This window comes from Oncorhynchus mykiss, chromosome 12, assembly GCF_013265735.2.
Source record: "Oncorhynchus mykiss isolate Arlee chromosome 12, USDA_OmykA_1.1, whole genome shotgun sequence".
Taxonomy (NCBI): Eukaryota; Metazoa; Chordata; class Actinopteri; order Salmoniformes; family Salmonidae; genus Oncorhynchus; species Oncorhynchus mykiss.
In genome coordinates this window covers 80,192,332-80,208,422 of record NC_048576.1, presented here as the reverse complement: position 1 = coordinate 80,208,422, position 16,091 = coordinate 80,192,332, and the positions used below count along the sequence as shown (strand labels likewise).

At 40.1% G+C, this 16,091-nt stretch overlaps 1 protein-coding gene across 1 annotated transcript; it reads left to right on the top strand.

Annotated features, from left to right (window-relative positions):
• The first annotated feature begins 6,859 nt into the window (after window positions 1-6,859).
• Window positions 6,860-8,385, top strand: LOC110538563 (noggin-3-like). The gene has a single exon (XM_021625455.2). The coding sequence runs from the start codon at window positions 7,316-7,318 to the stop codon at window positions 7,982-7,984; it is 669 nt and encodes a 222-aa protein (XP_021481130.1). The 5' UTR covers window positions 6,860-7,315; the 3' UTR covers window positions 7,985-8,385.
• Window positions 8,386-16,091: the final 7,706 nt, after the last annotated feature.

Genomic DNA, 16,091 nt, shown 5'->3' with positions numbered 1-16,091 from the left:
TTTGAGAAGAGGAGAGAAAAAACGGTGTGCATCACTCATCTGCTCATGAGTCAACCAACACTGATGATGTCACAGGGAGCAGTGCAAGCCTCACACAAACTATACTGTACTACCGATTTTCATTTAAACAACCTTATTTATTTGCACAAAGAAAATCAAGAGCTGATTATTTTTTCCATGTTGTGAACTGAAAGGTACCTCCCACAGAGAGAGAACAACCTTATTTCACAAACAAAACACTTAAAATACTTATTTAGTACAGAAATAGACATTGGACAATTACAGCTCATATTTTCTTACTACCTAGCGCCTCTCATGATACATTCAAAATGGAAATATGAAGCCTGGTATGGATCTTTTCAATTATACTCAGACATGTTTCAGCTTTGATGATCAACAGATTATCTGCTATAAAGGACTTGTATTTATTTTGTATTTAACTAGGCAAGTCAGAACAAATTCTTATTTACAATGACGGTCTAGGAACAGTGGTTTAACTGCCTTGTTCAGGGGCAGAACCACAGATTTTTACCTTGTCAGCTCAGGGGTTTGATCTAGCAACCTTTCGGTTACTGGCCCAACACTCTAACCACTAGGCTACCTGCCCCCCTGTAAGCTATCAGGGAGTGAATACATCCATGAAATGAATCCTAGCACTGCTGCAAAAGCACCACTATAAAGCAAAGAGAGGGATTCATTAATGTAAGGTCATCTTGATTTATGATGTGTGAATTTGGAGCTGAGAGTCTGAGACCAAGGGGGTGGGTGGCAAACACAGCACCCTGTGTTATAGGTTGAGACACTGGGATCCCTCTCGACTGGCTCCCCATCCTGTCTCCAACTCCCCCAGCCTGTTAGTTCATAGAGGAGGCTCCAGCCCAGCCACTGCAGCTTTGTCCTGATGAACCGTGTAAATCCACCTTGATTACTACATGGGATCACCACGCTGGCTTTGGCGGTGCTGAAAAGCCGTCTTTGACGTGTGCTAAATATCTTGGTAGCCACAGTGGATGCCCACCGTCTCTCTGTGCTGTTGTTCACGCTCCATTTCTGTGACATGGTGGATTGATGAACTGCTGAATCATCAATCAAAAGCCAAAGTATTTATTTTTCATATACTAAAGGGGCTGCTATCTGAGAGCTGACCACTGCCTTCGGGCTGCATCACAGCCCAGTGCACTTGCTGTGTAACTGGCTTGTTAGAACCATCAGTCCTCCTCCGTCTCAGCTGAGGACACTGCTAGCCTGGATGACATATGAGTTCATGCTCACCTCCTGAGCTCAATGGAACCTTAAGCCCTCCACCATCCATGACGCTCTGATGTAATATGTTAGTTGTGAGGTACTGAGCTTGCTTTGGATTATAAGTAGGCCTACAATACTGCATTATCATTTTCCCAGGCCCGTATCTTACCAAATCTGAGCATAAGTTTGTTTATTTTATTGATCATTTCTGGAAATAATGACACAATTGCCTTTCATAATTTCTTAACGATTTCATTTACAGGCCCAAACTAACTGTGTAAAAGTACTCTATTTGTTTTGAAACCCAAATAGACATTATGTTAAGTAATTTGTTTGAATAGCTAGCGAGGCTGGTTCGGAGATTGAAATAGGCCTGGGTTTATATTCTGGTTAATTACTCTGTTTGGATAAAATGCTATTGTCTATGAAAACTTTATGGGATGAAAAGAAATGAACACACACAACAGCCTCAACTCCACAACCTGTGGGAAAACAAGGCTAGCTGTTAATTAAAGAGCCTGTTAAAGGGGAAGTTCACCCACCTGGCCTTATTTTCACTCTTTCTGTGCTTGTAGTTGATATTTTGTTTCTTTACAGTGAAAATTGGTTGTCACATTTTGTTGAGTCATCACTTGGCATTAATTATAATGCAAAATGCAAATATGTCTAAAGCATATTAGAAAACACTCCAAACCAACTCATGTTACATCAGAATCCCATTTGGAATTATGTTTCTGCACTAAAAACATTCCATTGTGCCATAAATCCATGTTTTGAATGATGCTGTTTATAACAAGAACAAAAATATGGATTTATGGGACAGTGGAAAAAAAATTGCAAGAATTGAGTGTAGAGATATGATTCAGAATGTGATTGTGATGTAATAGGAGTTGGTGTTTTAGAGAGTTTTCTAACATGCTTTAGACACATTTTCATGTAGACAATGGAAAGTGATGACTCGGGTAAAATGTGTCTACCAATTTTCTCTGTAATTAAACAAAATATATATATTTTTTAATGGTTCTGTGCCTTCAAAGAACAGTATTGTCCATGCATGGTAATGTATAACGACTACATATCTGGATATTTATGATAATAGATTCACGGAAATAGGATTGACATCTGTATACTACATAAAACCGGCAAATGATTGGTGTTGTAAATTCTAACGGCTTTGCTCGAGCAGTAGAGTGGCCTTGTTTGACATGAAAGAACACCATCTACGATAAGGCTTAACATTGTGAGGAAAGATCTCACCTTGCTCTAGTGAAACCTAGCAATTTGTTGAAATAAAGCACATAGTAAGTGTGATTATTGTGATTGTGGGCTCTTGGATTGCAGGAGGAACATGGGAAAAGTGCTAAACAAACTACCAAATTGCACACCACCAGAGTGCCAGAGTAAACAAAATAGCACCCATTTCATGTCTGTGTTTACTCAGCAGCAATGTGGCCTCAATTAGCCTGGAGTGTGAAAATGGGATTGCGCGAGATAAACATTGTGAAAGGTGCTGTGTCGGAAGAGCGCCACGTGAAATGGACTGTTTTCTGAGACAATTTCATTTTATTGAAACCACACACTGTTTCCATCAGTTATGACAACTATCTGTGCCCCCCACCAGTGCCTCCAGAGTAGACTACACAATTATTTCCCCCACCGGTTGAGTGGGAGTGTCAAGAGATTGTATTGTCTAGTAGTGAGGTGCTCTGACTTAGACCACTTCTGTGTTGAGCATACTGATCATTCTTGCTGTGGGCCCTATTCAAGCAAACACAGTAAACAGTCATCAGTAAAAAACAAAACACTGATCTAGTACTATCAGAATGCACATTTTGATTCATGTCCTACAGGAATAATACAGTTTACTCTGTGAAACAACAAGAACATGCTTAAACTTTCTCATTGTACAGAGAATAACAGTTTTTTCTTGTCTTATGCTTTCAGTTCATCTTTCTTTTCAACAGTCAACTGAGGTAAAAGTGTAACTAATAATGCAGTACCTGGAAAACCTATGTCCATTATATTCATAACAAATATCAATAACTTGATACAGTTGAAGTCAGAAGTTTACATACACTTCGGTTGGAGTCATTAAAACCTGTTTTTCAACCACTCCACACATTTCTTGTTAACAAACTATAGTTTTGGCAAGTCGGTTAGGACATCTACCTTGTGCATGACACAAGTCATTTTTCCAACAATTGTTTACAGACAGGTAATTTCACTTATAATTCACTGCATCACAATTCCAGTGGGTCAGAAGTTTACATACACTAAGTTGACTCTGCCTTTAAACAGCTTGGAAAATTCCAGAAAATTATGTCTTTAGAAGCTTCTGATAGGCTAATTGACATCATTTGAGTCAATTGGAGGTGTACCTGTGGATGTATTTCAAGGCGTACCTTCAAACTCAGTGCCTCTTTTCTTGACATCATGGGAAAATCAAAAGAAATCAGTCAAGACCTCAGAACATTTTTTGTAGACCTCCACAAGTCTGGTTCATCCTCGGGAGCAATTTGCAAACGCTTGAAGGTATCACGTTCATCTGTACAAACAATAGTATGCAAGTATAAACACCACGGGACCACGCAGCCGTCATACCGTTCAGGAAGGAGACGCGTTCTGTCTCCAAGAGATGAACGTACTTTGGTGCGAAAGTGCAAATCAATCTCAGAACAACAGCAAAGGACCTTATGAAGATGCTGGAGGAAACCAGTTCAAAGTATCTCTATCCACAGTAAAACGAGTCCTTTATCGACATAACCTGAAAGGCCGCTCAGCAAGGAAGAAGCCACTGCTCCAAAACCACCATAAAAAAAGACAGACTATGGTTTGCAACTGCACATGGGGACAAAGATTGTACCTTTTGGAGAAATGTCCTCTGGTCTGATGAAACAAACATATAACTGTTTGGCCATGATGACCATCGTTATGTTTGGAGGAAAAGGGAGAGGCTTGCAAGCCGAAGAACACCATCCCAATCGTGAAGCACAGGGGTGGCAGCATCATGTTGTGGGGGTGCTTTGCTGCAGGAGGGACTGGTGCACTTCACAAAATAGATGGCATCATAAGGATGTAAAATTATGTGGATATATTGAAACAACATATCAAGACATCAGTCAGGAAGTTAAAGCTTGGTCACAAATGGGTCTTCCAAATGGACAATGACCCCAATCATACTTCCAAAGTTGTGACAAAATGGCTTAAGGACAACAAAGTCAAGGTATTGGAGTGGCCATCACAAAGCCCTGACCTCAATCCTATAGAACATTTGTGGGCAGAACTGAAAAAGCGTGTGCGAGCAAGGAGGCCTATAAACCTGATTCAGTTACACCAGCTCTGTCAGGAGGAATGTGTGGAAGGCTATCCAAAACGTTTGACCCAAGTTAAACAATTTAAAGGCAATGCTACCAAATACTAATTGAGTATATGTAAACTTCTGACCCACTGGGAATGTGATGAAAAAAATAAAAACTGAATAAATCATTCTCTCTACTATTATTCTGACATTTCACATTCTTAAAATAAAGTGGTGATTCTAACTGACCTAAGACAGGGAATTTTTACTGGGATTAAATGTCAGGAATTGTGAAAAACTGAGTTTAAATATATTTGGCTAGGTGTATGTAAACTTCCGATTTCAACTGTAGGAGAAAGTAATAATTTAATACAACCACAATAAAAGAAATGACACTGGAAAGTCTAGGTCCATTCTTAATCACTCTTAGTGTGTTTTTAATGGTTTAACTAAGCTGGCCTTCTCTTGTTCCCTATGTTTAAGGGCTCCTGAGTGTCGCAGCGGTCTAAGGCACTGCATCTCAGTGCTAGAGGTGTCGCTACAGACCCTGGTTCAATTCCAAGCTGTATCATGAGTCCTATAGGGTGGCACACAATTGGCCCAGCGTTGTTAGGGTTTGGCCAGGGTAGGCCGTCATTGTAAATAGGAATTTGTTCTTTACTGACTTTCCTAGTTAAAAAAATATAAAAAAAATAAGGTGCCTGCCAAGAGAGTGGTCTGGTTTGCCTCACTAAATGAGAAACCAGCAGGAACGGGTACAACGACCTATGCAGAACCTAAAGGTATTCATTTTGAATGCATATCCTTAAGCAAAAGTTGTTATTCCTTTGTACCTTTCAAGGACCAGACCCTGAAAATGATAATTATGTTGGCTGTTTTACTAGCTGAGGAAATTGACTTTGGTTTAGCCTACTTGAATAAAAACTCTTCAATTAAGCAGGCGTCTGTCTAAAGTATTCTGTCTTTTCAAGGTGAATATATAACTATCACAATTTTCCTGTGATAAAACAGTAGGAAGGGATTAGAAGAAACAAAAACAACTCACCATGAAATGAGGGCTGGCAATAAGTCCATAATGTAATGAGAACCATATTGAAATGTCACTTTGCTGGCTCTAATGCAGCTGTATTCTCCAATGAATTTCATTGCATAGATTAAAGTATTCCATAGATGTTACCATGTATCTAGACCATTGAATGTTATAATCATTGTAATATATTGCTTCTAGATGATTATGTATCTATTCATCAGTATTTACCTATTATCGCTGCATCATTTCAACACCGGTATTCAGATACATGGGGATTTGTCACAACAAGTTAAACCTTGTCAATGCCTGATTGCCAATGCCCAAGAATGCCTGAATAGTCTGATCAATTGTTGTTTCAAAAAATAAAAATAAGCGTGACCTTTTCCAGACTTTTCACCATAATTTGACCATAAACTAAATGAGTGGTGCGCAGAAGTGCGTGTGTGAATTAGCTCATTCAAAATGAAACAGAGATGCATTTATCTAAGTGAATGCTTTATGGCTGATGTAGCAGCCAGTCAGTTCTTCCATTAAATTATTTTCAAGGAATGATTCTCCAAGCATTTGAGGGTAGACAGGTTTACAAATGGTGATACTTTCCATGGCTGCTGCTTAGTGAGAGTTGTTTATTTGGGAGTTATTTTGGCCAAGGTTTATTGAGAGGTTCCCTGTGACATGGTTGCACACTGAAATATTGTCCCTGCCAACAAAGAGAACACTCTTCATTAGAAAAATAAACAGTTGTTTGTTCAGTCATGTTCTTTATAAGGTCTCTCCCTATGTTCTACTTGCTCACAACAATTCAAAACATTTGAAGCATTTTGTGTTGGTATTATTATTGAGTGTATGTGTCATGAGTGTCATTTAAGGATGCTATTATATAGAGTATTTAACATGTTTTTCCTCATGACAAATAATATCTCTATATCCTGTTGTTTTATAACCTAGTAAGCCTTTTTTGTAAAATCCTCAGCAGTATTTGTACAGGGTAGCCAGTAGGCTAACCTCTCAAAATGAATAGTAGCTGTTGGCCTATTGATAGAAATAGTAGTGGCTATGGCCCCTCACATTCAGTTCTAATTGTTGTTCACCGCTTCTAGCTAATTTCCCCCCTCTGTTATCAATGGAAAATTAGCAGAAGTAGTCAGATATTCCGACAGAGGGCGATCAGAATCCAAATTGACGGACCCCTCCTCTCCCTAACCCATCCCCGCCTCTTGATTGAGGGAGGTTTCGGGGATCTCCTACAACAAACCCACATTCAGATGTAATTAATATATCCATCACAACCCGTGGAGGATATATCAGAGGGAGCAGGTTTCTCTCTCAGCGTCCTGCAAAAGAAAACGAAACACCATGCCGATCCTCAGAGGGGAGGACTTGAAACTGGAATCACGCGTCAAAGCGCACAAGAATGAGAACCGCTGATGCCACTGATGCTGTCACAGAGCCATTTCATACAATGTATTGAATTCGTGCGTAAAAAGGAAACACTGCCTATATCTAGATTTGTTTTACGAAAGAGACTATTCATCTTTACCATCTTCAATCAATTATCGTTTGTTATGGAGTAAGCAGTCTGACTTTTAAGGACACCAACACTCAAGAAGTGAAATTTGGCTGGATGTAACTCAAGCCGGTGCGCACTCCGCAAGAACCGGGCACAACTGTACGCAGCAGAGTAGCCTAGGCCTACCTGTTTAGCTGTATCCTCTAATACTGTCTTATTGTGCGTAACGGACATGGATCAATCACAGCATTTTGTAGCAATGTACTTGCTGATGTTGTCCCTCGGACTTATAATAGAAGAAGGGCTATGCCAGCATTATTACCTCCTCCGTCCTATCCCGAGTGACAGTTTGCCACTTGTGGAATTAAAAGAGGACCCAGATCCTGTCTTTGACCCAAAAGAGAGGGACCTCAATGAAACCGAACTGAAAAGTGTATTGGGGGACTTTGATAGTCGCTTGATGTCTATTACACCACCACAGGATAAATACACTGGCAACGATGAGCTTGACGATTTGGACATTCAACAGAAGCCCAGTGGAGTGATGCCGAATGAAATCAAAGCAATGGATTTTGACGTACAGTTTGGCAAGAAGCACAAACCCAGTAAAAAACTTAAACGGAGGCTGCAGCAGTGGCTGTGGTCATTCTCGTTCTGTCCCGTCATTTATACATGGAACGACCTCGGCAGCAGATTTTGGCCACGTTATGTGAGAGTGGGAAACTGTCAAAGCAAAAGATCATGTTCGGTTCCAGAGGGGATGGTCTGCAAACCAGCAAACTCGACCCATTTTACGATATTGAGATGGCGATGTATACAGAAGAAAGGGGGCCTCAAATGTACTTGGATACCAGTTCAATACCCGATGATAACCGAATGCAAATGCGCCTGCTCGAACTGAAATAACTGTTTTCAAGTATAAATTATAATGACTTTGTAATTTTGTATGCACTACCGAGTGTAGGAATGTATTTTATGTATATGAGGTGCCATTCAATTATGTAGGTTATTGTAAAAAGTCAGTATTACGTGTAACCAGAGTCTACCGTATTTGTCGAAAGTATTGGTTATATTTGTTGTATTTATATTAAAGATCAATGGCGCATAGGTGCCGTTTTATAAACATGTTGTTTTCCATTATGGAAACTAATCTATCGACCTCAGATTTCATGTGGATTGTGTTATCTTGCAGCTGATATACAGCTGAATATCGGTAGCCTATTTCAACGATTTATCAAGTAAATTAAGAGAACTGCTATTTATTCTTTATATTCATATAATAAAATGTCCCTGAAATAATTAAATCTCTATTTTGTCTTAAAATATATATATCTCCCCTATACCTGTCAACTCAACACACCGTGAACCCTTTGATGGAGTAATGACACCTGTCACAATTAGGGTTATAGCGTGCGCACTCACTCACTCTGAACCAAACTCTCAGGAGTCTCGCGTAGTTTGCGCAAGTAAGCAGTCTGGTTCAGGAGACTCTCAGTAAAGCAGCGTGCACCGGTCATACACGGGTAACCTATGGGCGGCTCTCAGTAGATTACTTACTTACACAGTTATACACTTTCATAGAGCTGGGTCCAAGACTTACTTGTTAATTATATTTGTTAAAACTTGGGGTTCCCAGGAGTGGATACGGGCTGAGGATTCCCTGAGTCATAATTGTTAAGCGTTTGTATTCATGCGTATATGCGCACAATTCACGCACACTATTGGATAAATGGAGGGAGTTTTGTGCTTTTTCTACAATCTTACCTTTTTGTATAATAGCAACTGAAACTAAAATATTGATGAGAACAAGATGCTTGGTGACCTTGGACAATCTATCAAAGTCTCAAATTGAGTTGATATTTTCCCACATTTGTTTTATCAACCAGTGACCAGTCCTATAATTACCCTGCCATAGTAAAACCATCTGTCCTCCATCAAACAGTGATCAGCTTACGAACCCATTAGAAATGCATTGCATGCTGATGAATTAACACTGATTTATTGATCCATGGTTTCAGCAGCTGTTGACAGTTCTCAGAGAGTCATCTCCAACACCCACCTCCTCATTAGGAACACAGCAGGAGTGAGCTCTAGAATGGAGCTGGAATTCCAGAGTAAGCAGAGGCCAATATTCCACCTGAAGTTGAACAAATATAAGTTATTTCTACCATCAAAACAATAGCTTATTGGGGATTGTTTCATTATGCAGACAATGCAGTCTAGCCTACTAGCCTATTCATAGCAATATACAGTATTTAGCTGGTAGACTATTTATATTACACATCTCATCACTCATAGGCTTACCAGTGTTCACAGAAGGTGGGTCGCTATCACGAGGCCGCTTGGTCTCTGGCAGTCATCCGCTTGGTTTTCTAGAGAGGAGGAGGAGGGCCGGCACTCTCACTAGAGGAACTGTCACTATTCTCGAGGGGAGGAAGAAGAGGAGGAGCCAGACATCTTTCACTGTCGGGACTGGAAGGCTGCTTGTGCTAGCTGCTGCCATGGTGTTTCGTCAGTGGAGGATGAGGTGGTTGCTTTGCTGATGTGGTTATCATGGGTAATTTGGCACGAGCTTGATCAGATAAAGATTTTTTAACTTGATTGCCAATTAGGTGAGGAGGAAGGAGGGCTGCCGCCGGCGCCACTAAGAAATAGCCTAATTAGATGCACAACAACTATATTGTCTGTCTGCCTCACCTACTACCATGTAGATTGGACAACACAAACACTTCACTTGCTACATTCGGAAATTTAAAAAGAGGGTTACTGTCAAAATGATTTATTAATTTTTTTTTTCAAATGTAGACATAGGTGCGCATGGGTCCCCATAGCTCGCGGGGGCAGCGGGGGTTTCCTCTACACCAGTGCATATGTTATAGCAATCTGGTGCTCAAAGGCACAGTCGATGACGTGGCTTGCAACCATTGGTTGATGTGTGCAATGTCTGAGCAGGGGTACACTACCATAATTTTTTACCCAATTTCTGCTGGTCACTGAGGTTTACTTATGAGTGAATAGAATCCATAATGTGGATATGCAGTGGCTTTGATTTTTAGTCAAGGGTTCTCATATCTACACAATCTGGGCTGAATCAACATAGAGATAGAGCTCCAGATGCAGGATCATACACAGTATATCATCAATGAACAATGAAGAATTTGACTGACACTGACCCATTTGACTTTTCCATGGAATGTAATCTCATATGGTTATAATGCCTATGACTGTCAAGCCTCAGTTTACAAGCTATGTAAAGTGACCACCTATTTCAGGTTTTGTGTGTCATTGTGGGGTATTTAAGTAGACGGCAGGATTACAGCGTCTACTCAGTAACAGCTGGCCTGGAAAAGTTGTTAAATATGAATAAACTAATTTGACTTTTACTCAGAAAGTAGGTATCAAATATACTTATGTGTTCTATTACATTCCAACACTTTATAATTAATATGGATTTAATATTGAAAGGGTCAGTGTAAGACATTGTCGAGCAAGGTACACAGCGACAGAACAAAGCAAACGAATTGCAGTCTTTCTATTTTGCTACACATTTACAGATGTAGGATCTTAATGTGAGCCAGTCTCCTACAGTAGGGAAATAATCCTGCAGCAACAGGAAATGTGAATTATTATGTGGATTATAATTAAATAGTATTTTTGTAGGGGTTGATACATTTTTTGTTATAGCAAATCAAGCCTGAAATTTCTAGGTGGAAATTATAAACTTTTAGAAGCCTTTTTAAAACTAAAATACACTACAAGTTTGTATTTCCTGCCTGGCAGGAAAATGCTAATGGACAAAAGAGTGATCAAATGAAGATCCTACATCTGTAATGAAAAGTGTAAAATATATATAATTTTTTTAAGACATATTTTTCTCTGAAAATATTTCCTCATTGTGTAATATAGACCGTTTCCTTTTACAATGTAATTTCACTTTGATCCACTTGACCAACCACGTCATCACTTTGGGGTAAGATTTTTATATTCAACTGCATATCTTTTTCTTTCCTCTGGTTGTCTTAGAGCTGTAGGAAAGTGCTGACACTGGTCAGAAGATTTGTGTGTGGAGTAATAAGTGTTGACAGAGCGCTTGGTGCCTGCTAATACCAGCTGCAGACTGGAGGATGCAGGGCAGCTAATGCCCCCTGTCACTGTGAGCTGGCTTTTAGTGCTCCCTTCCTTAACACAGCATGCTGTGCCTCAAAAGACCCAGGCTCCATGGCCAGAGATCTCTGAAGTCTGAGATATACAACGATGTAATGCTTTTAGCCACCAGCAATCCATAAACTTAATGATATTTTTAGCTATGGGTTCTTTTTATTGCTTTTCTTCCTTTTTCTTTCCTTAATCAACTTGTTTGTTGTTGTTGCAAGGCTCGTGCAGACACATTTGAGCCAAAACTTGTGGCTGATTAAATTCCCCTAAAGGTTTCAGATAGTTGCCTAATCAAAGCAGCGTCTCCTAGATAAGTATGCCAACCATAATACTCGTTTATGCCTGATGTATAGGAAAACTGGATCGATCATTCATTGAGTGGCTCACTAATTGAGAAAAGATTACACTAACTACTAAAATGAAGGTTGGCTGGTCCATTAATTATCATTTTGACATCAACATTTCTTATCTTCTTGATAGGTGTATAAGAGCAATAAGGTGAATTATGCTTTTGTTTGATTACTTTTCCCATAGGAGGACTGTGCTTTCAGTCAAATAATTTCCTTTTCCAACATGGGATGACATACATTCTTGGTTCAAATTTAATTGATCACTAACTCACAACAAATATATTTAGTAATAGCCACAAAGTTCAAAGCTTTGTTGATCTACACTTTGACCTTTTTTGAGGACATAAAAGGAGTTGTGTTTGATTTACATGCATAGGCAGCATATCATTCTCCTGTAATAAAACAATTCCAAGCCAAGATTCACTTTACATACAATACTATTACACCTATCAGATGAATGATGGAAGTTAGAGATCAGTTGTAAAGACTCAAATGTTGGCGAAGCCTGTGTTCCTTGACATCTTTCAGAACTCTTTGGAAGAAGGTGTTGGAGCTGGCATCAGAGATCATCAAAGGGTTTACACATCTCTGAAATGCTTTGGCCTTGATTCAAAATTACACCCGTTTATTCAACCGTCCATCACCTTCAAAGTAGCAGAGAGAGCTTTTTGAAATAGGATACCTGAAACATATGTTTCAGCTTATAAGAATGAAAGGCATCCATGTACATTTATTTAAACCTGTGGTCGCACGGTGATATGGTGGCAACTACTTTCTTTTGTCATCCATTTGGCCTTATATAATATGTCATAACTATGGAATTCATGTACAAAATGAATCATTCAGAACTTGTCATAGTTGTAAATGTATTATAGTCAGCCTAGGGCTTGGTCTACGTCCCTGACATCATTTAATAATACATTGTAGTCGTATCACTCTCAGCTCAGCGTATACTGTAGTCTATATTGTAGTCATATACTGGTTAAACCGCACAGGACGATAAGTTTGTATTAAATAGACTTCCGTTCAAATGTTTGGGGTCACTTAGAAATGTCAAGATTTTCCATGAAAACATACATGAAATCAGTTGCAAAATTAATAGGAAAGTCATAGTCAAGACGTTGACAAGGTTATAAATAATGATTTTTATTGAAATAATAATTCTGTCATTCAAACTTTGCTTTCGTCAAAGAATCCTCCATTTTCAGCAATTACAGCCTTGCAGACCTTTGACATTCGAGTTGTCAATTTGTTGAGGTAATCTGAAGAGATTTCACCCCATGCTTCTTGAAGCACCTCCCACAAGTTGCATTGGCTTGATGGGCACTTCGTACTTACCATACGGTTAAGCTGCTCCCAAACCAGCTCAATAGGGTTGAGATCCAGTGACTGTGCTGGCCACTCCATTATAGACAGAATACCAGCTGACTGCTTCTTCCCTAAATAGTTCTTGCATAGTTTGGAGCTGTGCTTTGGGTCATTATCCTGTTGAAGGAGGAAATTGGCTCCAATTTTGCGCCGTCCACAGGGTATGGCATGGTGTTGCAAAATGGAGTGATAGCCTTCCTTCTTCAAGATCCCTTTTACCCTGTACAAATCTCCCACATTACCATCACCAAGGCACCCCCAGACCATCACATTGCCTCCACAATGCTTTGACAGATGGCGTCAAGCACTCCTCCAGCATCTTTTCATATTTTCTGCGTCTCACGAATGTTCTTCATTGTGATCCGAACATCTCAAACTTAGATTCATCTGTCCATAACACTTTTTTTTCCAATTTTCCTCTGTCCAATGTCTGTGTTATTTTGCCCAGCTTAATATTTTATTTTTATTGGCCAATCTGAGGTATGGCTTTTTCTTTGTAACTCTGCCTAGAAGACCAGCAACCCGGAGTCGCCTCTTCACTGTTGACTTTAAGACTGGTGTTTTGCGGGTACTATTTAATGAAGCTGCCAGTTGAGGTCTTGTGAGGTGTCTGTTTCTCAAACTAGACACTCTAATGTACTTGTCCTCTTGCTCAGTTGTGCACCGGGGCCTCCAACTCCTGTTTCTATTCCGGTTAGAGCCAGTTTGCACTGTTCTGTGATAGGAGTAGTACACCGCGTTGGACGAGATCTTCAGTTTCTTGGCAATTTCTCACACGGAATAGACTTAATTTCTCAGAACAAGAATAGACTGATGAGTTTCAGAAGAAAGTACTTTGTTTTTTACTTGTACATGCAATTGGTGAATAAAACATTAACACACGTTAACTTAAAATGGTCTTTAATTGACTGCAATGGGCATTTGAACCGTTTGACTTATGATGAGCTGCATTTTTCAGTGGAATGCTTTGAAAGGCTGACCTGTCCTGTCAAACATTTTATTTGTTCGGTAAAGGATGGCTTTTGGCCTTTGGCCTAGTTCATTGTACGCTCCCACACATCAGATAATTGGAGGCTTTTGAAATATCCTCTCTTGTTGCTTAGCCCTGTCTTGGTTACGGTGTTTGGATGAGACACATGGACAGGTTGATGTTGATTTCTTTAGCATTTCTTTCTCTGTGAATGTCTTTGACTTGGTTTTGATGGTTCGTGGGGGTGATGTGGTGGATTTGATATCCCAAGCCCATTAATCCAAACCTCATCTGGTATGCAAGGTCAGCTCTACTTTGATGTGCTAGGAATAGCATAGCCAAGTCTGAGGCGAGAGGGCACTGCTCGTTTACGAAAGATCAGGAACCGTAGCAACCCTGACACATTTTGGCCTTTGTCCATCAACCACTGTGAAGACGAGGTTTGTTAAAGGACCCACTAGCCCTCCAGCTATTGAAAACATATACAGCAGCAACATTTCTGTGAACTTATGAATCAACTATAAATTATTTTCCATTATCACAGTATAATCTGAGGAATGTATGGAGAATGAATGTTTTCCCCAAGGAGCCACTGCTGATTAGTATCAAACCTAAAACGTTCACTTTTGCGGAGCACCAAAGTTACCTCAACACAGGCCAAACACATTCATGAAATGTAAACTTCAATTAGCTGTTTGTTTCCCTATTCTACCCCCCCCCCCCCCCCCCCCCCCCCAAGATCCTGGTCTGCTGTTTTATAAGCATGGTTTTCAGCACACTTTTTATATTCTCCACTGAATCACAACACATTTTTCATAATTTGAGTGATTCATTATAAGGTCATTTTTTTGCCTTGGGTGCATTATATCGAAGTTACAATCAACCTCTTGAATACCAAGTGCTCAAATACGCTTTGCATTTTTTCCTTCAGAGAGCCTTGGAAGCAAAAAAGGTGCTTAGAAACAACGTGTTTGTTATGTAAAATAAAACACAACAGCCCCCACTTTGCCCCCAGCGCAGGAATTCACTGCAATTAACTCTTCAGCGTCGCATGTAAATATGAACGTTTGAGGCTCTGTGGGCAGGCCGGCGCTCACTCACACACAGGGATCCTGGGCCTTTGTTCTCCCGGGCCTTTGGCCAGCCGCCATGCTGCCTCAGTTGGCGGCACCTCGCTATAATTTTCTCACAATGGCTGGCGTGTGAGCCGTCCATCATTCCTCTCCTGTGTCTCCCTGTTCCCCCTAACCATCCCCTCCGTAGCACGTCCCGAACCCCACCACATTCAAGTTTACCCACTCCTGTGTGCATGCCAAGTCTCTGCAGAAAGCTATCATTCTGCCACGGTGCGTTACGAAGCCAACCGTCACTCTCAGGTTCATTTATTGATTTGCCACACTGTTGAATAGTGCATTGAGAGAGGCTGGACTGGATTTTCTTTGAGAATCAGGCAGGTCGGGCTTTGACTTTCAGGACAAAACTTTGTGAACACTGTTCTCATGTGGTTAAGATCAACCAGTCCTTGAAATAGGTCACATTACCTCAGAAAAGGCTTGATTCTCATGAATGATGACAGATCATTCTGAAAAGAAGTTCATCATTTTATCTAAAGCTTTCATAAACATACTCCCATTGATCTGTTCAATTGGTTTGGTGAACTCATCAAATATTTATGTACCATTACTTTCGTACCAAGTCAGATTTAAGACCAAATGGGTTTCTGGCTCAGTGAAAGAGAAGCCTGCGGGCTTCCTGCTTGACCAATGGACAGTGTTCAAGGTTTGCACTAATCCAATAGAAAATCTGCATGGCTTCCACTGTTGTCATGCCAATCAGGGTCCTGTTTGTTACCTATTTCCAATTTGTAAGTCATTGTGACACTCAGGGATTATTCATGTGTATAGAACTGCAAGGTAATAAATCAGCGTGCATTGACTTAGCTGACATCATTATAAATGTCACTGCTGTCCTGGACCGAACTCTTTTAGAGTTCATTAACAATGGAGGGAGTTTGTCAGTCATGCCACTAATTTACATATCATGTCAAGTTATAGATTCATGAGGGTTCTCTGGTTTGCTTTAGCATAATAAGAATGTTGTTAACAGTATCAGGAGCTCATTCAGGGCAGTAGACCAACTTCTGAAAGAGAATGTGTTCTTCATCA

Bases quoted from the DNA above. Each gene is read 5' to 3' on its own strand.
- LOC110538563 (XM_021625455.2), top strand. From the start codon at position 7,316: ATGGATCAATCACAGCATTTTGTAGCAATGTACTTGCTGATGTTGTCC.